Source organism: Podarcis filfolensis, assembly GCF_964270895.1.
Source record: "Podarcis filfolensis genome assembly, chromosome: 7".
Lineage (NCBI taxonomy): Eukaryota > Metazoa > Chordata > Lepidosauria > Squamata > Lacertidae > Podarcis > Podarcis filfolensis.
The window spans coordinates 75507385-75516982 of record NC_139603.1 but is presented as its reverse complement, the minus strand read 5'-3'; the positions used below and the strand labels follow the sequence as shown (position 1 = coordinate 75516982).

The 9598-nt window shown below is 45.6% G+C and overlaps 1 protein-coding gene across 6 annotated transcripts in view; it reads left to right on the top strand.

The window, feature by feature from the left end:
- The first annotated feature begins 378 nt into the window (after positions 1 to 378).
- The window catches only part of SAMD12 (sterile alpha motif domain containing 12), a 203911-nt gene continuing 194691 nt past the window's right edge, over positions 379 to 9598 (top strand). For 2 of the 6 annotated variants that reach the window (XR_014549977.1, XR_014549978.1), the window contains exon 1: positions 441 to 595. Coding sequence is in view for 4 of the 6 variants with exons in the window: in XM_083622373.1 (XP_083478499.1) it covers positions 583 to 595 (13 nt within the window). In the remaining 2 variants the exon portion in view is untranslated. Of the gene's footprint in view, positions 596 to 9598 lie in introns of all 6 variants that reach the window. The other 4 variants (XM_083622373.1, XM_083622372.1, XM_083622374.1 and 1 more) reach the window with 4 other exon arrangements.

The following is a 9598-nucleotide window of genomic DNA, read 5'->3' as shown; positions in this document are numbered from 1 at the left end:
AAGCGACAGATGCTCCTCCAGCCTGGCAAGATTTCTTGCCCTAGTTAGCCGCCTTTCCCCTCCTGCGCCCGACACGCTTTGCCTCCTCTACCTGTCTCCTCCTCCAATTTGACGAGGAAGTCCTCAATCAAACAGCCCCACGCCAGGTCGCCCTGAAAAACCTCGCAGCGCGGCGTGCCGGGATTTGTAGTTTTCTGCCCCCCAAAAGCTTTCAGAGCCCCGGAGTCATGGGCTGCAGTCGCGGGACCCTTCCAAACCCGGAGCTCCCTCTTCGCTTCGCGCGCCCTGGGCATTGCATGCGCAGCAAAGCCGCCTTTGCAGCGAGCAGATGGAGGGTCTTGTGGCCTCGCCCGACCTGCGGGCAAAAGACTACATTTCCCAGCCTGCACCGGGAACGGGGCTAACCCTTTCTTGCTGCAGGTTGCTCTTTTGGTTGCAGACGAGGAAAAAAGAGAAAACAGTGGAGGGGGAAGAAAAGAGAAAGGGAGGAAGAAGGGGTGGGGAAGAGGGGAGGAGAAGGAGAAGGAGAAGCAGCATCCCTTGGCAGGCGAACTATGCATGCCCTAAGCAAGCTCTGAGAGAATGGCTGTGGAAGGTAAGGGCTGCAGTCCTCCTGCCTTTCCCTTTTGCAAAGCCAGGGGCGGTCGCTCCTGCTTCCTGATGCACCGCCTTCCTTGCACCCACCTCCATTTCTTTTCCTTGGCGCTCACCTGGAGAAGGCGAAGCCCCAGGAGCTGGGCTAGGAAGCGGGGGTGGGGATGGGGGTGGGAAGGCATCCTTCAGGTGGAGAGGGGCGAGGGAAGGAGCCCACCTTTGCAAAATGCTCCAAATGCTCGCGATGGGCTGGGCACAGGAATGGGCGCTTTACAAGCGGAAGGGGGTGGGTCGTCATGTGCCCGAAAAAAGGGTCAACGCCGCCGCTGCCCCCTCTCATGCATGCCAGGAAGGGTTGCCAGTAGAAGCATCCCACCTGGTCGGAGACGTACCGCTGCTTCCCTTCCCCCATCCTTGCCCAACCCCTCTCTGAAAGCTATTATTATTATTATTATTATTTTTGGGGAGTATGCAGCACAGGATAGAGGGGGGTTTCTGTCAGAAACAGCAGCCTTGCTGTAAAAAAGGTAATTTCTGATAGAAAATCCCCTCTATCCCCCCATAATAATAATAATAATAATAACAACAACAACAACAACAATAAATTAATTGCATTAGTTGAAGCCCTGTATCTCTGTAGCTGCTCCTCTGCCCACAAAGCAATGGTTTTCTGATGTCCTTAGATACCGCTTAAAAGAAAAAAATATATGACAAGCGTGGTGCTTTTCAACATCTTCAAGTACTCTTACAAATCTTATTCCCATTACCCAGCTTCACAAAGTTGGTCTCTGTGTAAGGTCTTGAGCCTTAAAAAGACGCTAAGGTTTAGGTTTTGCGGCTGATTTGGGGATATGCGGCAGTTAAATAGCGCCGTTGAACATGCGCAGAGGGCCCGTTTGGTTTTAGGGATCAGGAAAGGCCCAGGATTTCCGCACAGCTGCATCAGATGAGCTGCACCTGAACAGCAATTTGTTCATGGGGCCTTGGAAGTTAGATATCTCCTTTCTGTAATGTCAAACACAGAAGGGAGTTTTCGGTGCCTGTGAGCTGGTTTGGGAAGAGGGTTTGAAACCTGTGAAGTAGGTTCGAGCCATGGTTTTTCAAACGAAGGCCCAGGGGGTGCCTCAAAAAATTATTGGTGGTTGTTTGGTGACATGGGAAGCAACTCCTAGGGGCCAAGGTGCCTTTGGCTCCCCCAGTAAAACATTTGAGGGGGCTGCCCGCCCAAAAGTTGATGGGCATTGCCATTCAAATGTTGTGTGCAAGTGCCACATATTGTGATTGATTATGTGGGATGGGGCTTACCTGCCCCCCCCATTATATTCATGTTGGCACCCCTGTTCTGTGAAAAAACCGTATAATGGTGAGCAAGCAGACAGGAAGACCAACTTGCCCACCATTACTTATACTTCACAGATAATAATAATAATAATAATAATAATAATAATAATAATATATATAATACTTGCCTTCACCATGAGGTTGCAGGGCAGGTCACAAGAATGTAAAATACAGCATCAGGAACAGTTCACACAAGGTATCTCAAGTATACCATCGTCAGCTTATGATATTTTCTGAAAAGTTGCTCAAAGCAGTTCTCCGTCGTGGGGAAACACTGACTCTGCCAGATGTTGTGGAGCTGTATCTCCCCATTATGCCTGTCCGCTGGCCATCCTTGCTGGGGCTGGTGGGAGTTCTGGGATGTTCAGCAACATCTGCATTCAGTTGCCCTGATCCTATGTAGGAGATCTGCATCTTGTATGCATAAATTACTTAGGATGGCAAACTATGGACATAAATGCACCTCTGAATAAGGACCCCGTCTATTCAGCACCATGTTGTTTTGCATGGAATGCACATTTTGAGGTACTTTCAAATATGCATGCAAACATGCATGCTAACAGCTTATTTATTCACCTCGGGTTGGGGCGTAGTTGGGGGGTTTTTGTTGGAGGGGGGTACAGTTGCTGTTGATACTCATTTTTTGTATCTTTCTTTTGGATTCGTGTGGAAGTTGTTCAGTTTGGTTGTGTAATTTTTGAAGTTTTGTTTATTATTTACAACTCCTTTTATGTTTGTAGTTATGGTTTTTTTATATACATTGTAAGCCATCACGAGCATAGTTTTAACTTTGGAAAGGCAACATCCAAATAAAAAGATTGATTGATTGTATCTCACGGTGTATCTCAAGCGTCAAATGCAAGGGTGAAGAGTTGCATCTTCAGCATATAACCAAAGCTGTAAACCGGGGTCAGCAAACTTTTTCAGCAGGGGGCTGGTCCACTGTCCCTCAGACCTTGTGGGGGGCTGGACTATATTTTTGTGGGGGGGGGGTGTGGGGGTGTGGCGAATGAATTCCTATGCCCCACAAATAACCCAGAGATGTAAAAACACCAGGCAGGCCCCACAAATAACCCAGAGATGCATTTTAAATAAAAGGACACATTCTACTCATGTAAAAACACGCTGATTCCCGGACCGTCCGCGGGGTGAATTTAGAAGGCGATTGGGCCGGATACGGCCCCCAGGCTTTAGTTTGCCTACCCATGCTGTAAACCGAAGGTGCTAGGTGTGGGGAGGGATCCCATAGCTTATGCCCTCTGTTGGGCCACCACCATCATCCCTGAGCTTCTGAGGGTGAAGGAACGACTAAGAGGGTGCCCTCTGCTGAATTTTAGCCCTTGAGAAGGTCTCCCTGATAATTTTGGGCCTAAGCCATTTAGGGCTTTAATCACAATTCCATTCTGAATTGGCCCGGAAATGAACGAACAGCCAATATGCTGGTAATACAGTACGCAACCTTATAGTATAGGCCTCAGCATAGAAAGTTTTGACCCTGTTGGGGGCGGGGAGCGCCTCCTGCACCTTTAATAGTTGAGCAAGCCACATTTTTGTGGGGAGAGTTTAGTTATGATGATGATATTAGGCTGTCTGTCGGTATGCTTTCTATCATTGATGTTTTGTAATGCTTTTCAAATGTTGTACACCGCCCTGAGATCTTTTGATAAATGGTGGTATATAAATTGAAATGATAAAATAATAATAATAATAATAATAATAATAATATGCTGAAATTCCGTATTCTACATCTCTATTAAAGGTGCAGGAGTAATAGAAAATAAGAATAATAAAAGGTGCAGGAGTCTCATCTTTTGCATTTGACTACCTTTTTAGTGAGTCCTTTTACAAAGCTACATGTTGCTTGTCCATGAGAATATATGGACTGAAACAAAACAACGATAATCATTAATATTAATTTTAGAATAGTTATCAGGTTATTTTAATTCTTCCCTTTTTCTGCCACCTTCATCATTTTATGTAGAAATCACCTTCGTTCTTTTCTCTCTCTGTTTCTGTCGGTTCTCTTTATCTCTCCTCCTGCTGCTAATCCTGAAATATTAAATGAAATTTTGGAGACTCAACTTTTAGCATAGCTCTCTTCTCTTGAAGGAACAGAAAAGGAGGCAGCCCATCTTTCTCATGCCAATAGTGGCAAACTCTTTAATTTTTTCCTCACATTTTAATTTTTTGAAATTTATTTAGTTCTACACCTCTTATACGAAGAATATAAAAGTGCAAAATGATACAATCAGTTTAAAACATTTAAAAAAAAATGTTGTCACTGAGACTCAAACAAATACTTTAGGTACCCCTAATCTTATGCCATATCTTTGCAATCTTATTTTCAAAGTCTCCTCAGTTTCAAAAGCAACAAGGGGCACTGTTTGAAAAATAGAAGCCCAAAGGCCCTTTGGACATGCTGAATTGTAGAATCCCAGCCTGTGAACATAAACCATAGAATTAAAATTGAAGGTGGGCAAAAAAAGAACAAGAAAAAAGACAAGAAGAGCAATATTCTGCAAAAGATAGTATAAAAACATATGAATGTGTAAAAAAAAGTGAATTAGTTCTAAGTTGTTTCTGGAAAATAAATGCTTTAAAAAAGCCAGTCTAAAATGGTAGGCTTTATATCTTTTCTCTCTCTGTAAAACCAAATTGGATACCACTTTAGCGCTGCAACAGGAAAGGTGGTCCCATTGGTTTGGATCCAAAGAAGGGACATATCTGATGGGATAGGCATGTTTCCACTGCTGAAGAGACTGGGCGTTTTTAACTTCAATGGAGTGGCTTATCTCTTCTGCTGTGGGAATTGTCATAGGGGAAAAAAGAAAGTGCAGTTTTTATTTCAAACCTAGTTAGGGCTGCGTACTTACCTGGGAGTAAGCCTTACCGAATGCAATGGGATTTACTCTGAGTAAACATAAATGGGATTACATAAATAGGATTACATTGTCCTGGACACATTCCAATGAGACAATAAATACTCTAATTCAGGCATAGGCAAACTCGGCCCTCCAGATGTTTTGGGACAACAACTCCCATGATCCCTAGCTAACAGGACTAGTGGTCGGGGGTGATGGGAATTGTAGTCCCAAAACATCTGGAGGGCCGAGTTTGCCTGTGCCTGCTCTAATTTCTGTAGACTGGGATTTATTTGTTTAATTTTTTTATCTTACCTCTCAGTTACACATGAGACCGCCAAGATAGAACTCAACTCCAAGTTAAGAACAGTACTTTTTTTAAAAAAAGAAAACAACCTGCAAATAACACAGCTTTTAAAAGGAGTAAACTAAAACAAGATAAATAAACTTAAGTCAACCAAAAGGCTTTGTGAAAAGAAATATCTTAACTTGTACATGGCAGTAAATTACATTTTCAATTGAAGCCTGGGGCCAATCCACATGTATGTGTATCCCCTGTATGCCTGTTCAGAACTAAGCCCCATTTACCGTATTTTTCGCCCTATAGGACGCACCTTTTCCCCTCCAAAAATGAACCTACCAGGAACCTATCCGCAAGCCTTGGGAGCCCGGCGTGACTTCCCACCGGGCTCCCAGGGCTTGCGGACAGCAGCCTGCAGCCCGAAACCTGGGGAGCGCAGCAGAGCGCGCCCCGGGCTTTGGGCAGATATCCGCAAGCCTTGAGAGCCCGGCGCGACTTCCCGCCGGGCTCCCCAGGCTTGCAGATAGCAGCCTGTTCTGGGGGCTGGGGTCAGGGGAAGCTCGGGCTTCCCCTGCCCTAGCCCCGCGCCTGGGGGGGAAATAAATTTTTTTTCTTTATTCCCCCCCCCCCAAAAAAACTAGGTGTGCCCTATGGGCTGGTGCGCCCTATAGGACGAAAAATATGGTAGTTCAATGGGACAAATAAGTGTATTCTTTATAAGTGGAGATGAATGTGCCTTGGATTGTCCGTGCTCTTAGCAGCTTGGCATCTCTCTTCCCATGAGCCAAAAGGAAGCCTTAATCTAGGCTTAGCATATTTCAAACAGTGAAAATGTTGAGCTATTTTTATGGGGAAATGGCAAAAAAATGGCACTGCCAATATAGGCTGCCATACATCCAGATTTTCCTGGACATTTTCCCGATTTCCACCCGGACACTGCTGCCGACCGCAGTGAGAAAATTCAGGCGTATGGCAATCACCATTTCAAGCTGGGAAAAGATTGTTTCCATCTTAAGAACAAGCCAGGATGGTGACCCATGGCTTGAAGCTGGCTTAATATCATGACTTGCTCTGACGTTGGTGTCAGTGACAGCATTTTTTTCTAGTTTGGCTAGAGTGGGAAACAATGGCTAATGAAAGACATATTAGTTTGTTTTCAGCTTGTGTGACAGGAGGACTAACAGGCTGTGTGCATGCCCAAATGCTTGTAAATATCTTGGCTGGTTTATTGATTGTCCTAATTGGGCCAATACTTGATGCTTTGTTGTTGAATTCTTTAGGAAATTATTGTTGGTTGAGCTGATAAGAAATTGTTGTCTAGTGGGGTTGGATTCACACATTTAAACGACCAATTAATCTGCAGTCCATTCAGGCACAAACACACCTTTGTGGACAAGACAGTGAATTTGTGATTGTGGGCATAGAAATATTTGCATTTTAGCTTCTCTGTTCTCTGTTTTCTTTGGCTACTTCCCCATTCTTTCTGCTCAAGGAAGAGCGAGTTTAATCCAGGGGCTGCACCTTGTTGTGTGTATTCTTGAACTGTGCATTCTGGTTTCTTAAACTGTCTGCTCCAAATAGCAACAGGAAATATTTCAAGCTTCATGAAAAAGAACCACCCTTGGCATTCAGGCTGGGCAAACTTCCAAAGCCTGGTGCCCTCCAGCTGTTTTTGACTCCAGATCCCATCAGCCCTAGGAAGCATAGCCAATAACCAAGGAGTTGTAGCCAGTGGCGTAGCGTGGGTTGTCAGCACCCGGGGCAAGGCAAGTAATTTGCGCCCCCTAACCCGTGCATTTGCGCCCCTAACCCGTGCATTTGCGCCCCCTAACCCCAGATGTTGCGCCCGGTGCGGCCGGCCCCCCCTGCACCCCCCACGCTACGCCACTGGTTGTAGCTTAACACATCTGGAGGGCACTAGGGTGGCGAAGACTGAAAGAGGGCCTTGCAGTTGGGAAGCAGAACGTTTGAGGCATATAGTACTTCTCTCGCTCTCTTTTAAAAATTTTATTCAGTTTTCTTTTTCATTCATTACATACATCTCATATCCATAACATTTACTACTGTAGATTCCGGTGTATAAGACGACTTTTTAACCCCGGAAAAGAGGTTAAAAAGTTGGGGGTCGTCTTATACGCCAGGTATGGCTTTCTCCCGGCACGGAGCCCACCCACTGCTGCTGTCCAGCGTATAAGACTGGGCTTATAAGACGACCCCCAGTTGCGTAATACGCCGGAATCTACGGTATTCCTTCCTTCCTCCCTCCCCCCCTAGGCTTCCCCCAACTTCCGCTTCTGGTTTGTTTCTCCTTTCACCCACCTTGCTACCTCCTAAAAGAAAAAGTGCTAATAACATATTTATACAATAACATCTAATCTAAAAACATAAAGATGAAAATAAGTACACCATATTATTTCTCTATCTTCTACACATTTTCTAATACTAATGATGTGAATGTTTATTTAAATCCTGCCATCAAGTCTATAGACTTTCTTTGTTTTTGCAAATATAATAGAAATGGTTCCCATTCTTTTTCAAAGTCACTGTTGTCTTTTTCTCATTGTCTGTCATTTTTGCCAGTTCTGCATAGTTCATCAACTTCTCTTGCCATTGTTCTTTAGTTGGCGTTTCTCCAGTCTTCCAGTTTTGTGCAATCAATATTCTTGCAGCCATAGTGGCATACATAAATAGAGTCCTCTTTTCTTTTGGTATATCTTGGCCTAAGATACCTAGTAGAAAGGCTTCTGGTTGTTGTTTTTTGCAAAAGTTATTTTCAACATTTTCTTCAACTCATTATATATCATTTCCCAATAAGCTTTTGCCTTTTTGCAATCCCACCACATATGATAAAATGTACCTTCTAGGCATGTAGTACTTCTCAAACTGAGAAGTGTGGAAGCATGTCTCTTAAGATCAAGCCACCAAGCTGGGACCATTGAATGTTCTATGCCTTTGGGAGCAAGATCGTCCCATGCACAGGTGTCCCCAAGTATTCCTAGCCAAACTTCTATTTTCCCTGGCTACCAACAGGGGTGGACCTTGGTAATATGGCACCCTGTGCAAAGCCAACATTGGACACCACCTCCAGCACTCACTGTGCCTTCCCAAAGCTGGGTAAGGGAGGTGCAAGGCTTTGGGAAGGAGGTATGAGGCTCTGGCAACATCCTAGAGTCCTACCACCTCCTTCCAGAAGCTGGGCTAAATCCACCTCTGCTACCACTTCCCTGCATTAAACCCAGAAGACTGAAGTGTGGGGCTGGGGAACCTGTGGCCTTAATAGAGGAATTTTTGGATTCCAGGTCCCGTAACTGTTGGCCATGGCTGATGGGAGTTGTAGTCCCCCAGCACCTGTAGGGCCACAGGTTTGCCAATGCACCAGGATTCTTCAGTGCTGCTCATAGGAGAGTTCATATGCACTGGGAGAAGGAGGACTTGTGAGTCAAGGACCCGCCACCTGCATAGGATTATAAATAAGATACCAAGACACATTATTTTAGGTTAATGGGCAAAATTAGGCCACAACTTTTATTGGTTACAGCATGTGAGTAGTATTGGCTTAGGCACTGGATGAAACACGAATACATGACTCCACCCTGCTCAGCAAGGAGTCATGTTAACAACCAATGGGAGGAGCTTGTTGATGCAAATACAACTGGAAGCTCCCCCATGACATCACCAGGGGTCATAACATGGCCCTAGCCACCAGCAGCGCATTGGACAGGATCCACGACCGCCGGATTCCTTTAACGGAATACCCAAAAGAGGAAGGGTAGATGATGGCTCATACCCGATCCTCCAACACAGCACACATATTCCAATGCCTAACCGCCAATACCAGAAAGTTGTGACGAATTGCTACAAGGTAGGCGAAGAAACCAAGAGGCTGGTGCCAATTTGCCAAATGGATAAAAATGTCCTACCGGGCCCCTTGGGCAACCAAGGCAACTAACCAAAGTCCATAGCAAGGTCAATACGCAAAGGAAGCTGACCTAAAAGGGAGGGAGGGCAGGAGATCCGATGAAAGCAGGAACCTGACTGCGAACTGAGTGCTGCCGCAGCTGTTTAAATGCGGTTAGCCCCGCCCACCAGCTGGCCCTATTGGTCGGCTGGAAGGCTTGGCCGCGGCAGCAGAAGCAATCAGGAGCAGGGAGCCGAGTACGCCTCCCTGCCGCTGTGGGAAGCTGCTCCCGCTCACAACCCCTCCCCTCCGGGAGGAGGAGAGACCTTCCAGGAGCATCACCATTCCTGGATGAAGAGGTGAGCGGGATGCTGAGAGCAGTTTTAGCTGGGCTATCTTGCAGCTGCAAGGAGGCTACTTACAGTGTGTTTGTCAGGTGAACTGTGCCTCTAACTTTAAGGAAGCAGGAAAACGTGGTGCCCTAAGTGTTAACAGGTTGGGAAACTCTGGATTTCACAATATGTACTGTACTTGAACAATATGGGGATGATATACTGATTGCTGCCAGCACAGTAAGAGGTCAAGGCTGTCAATCTCTCATGG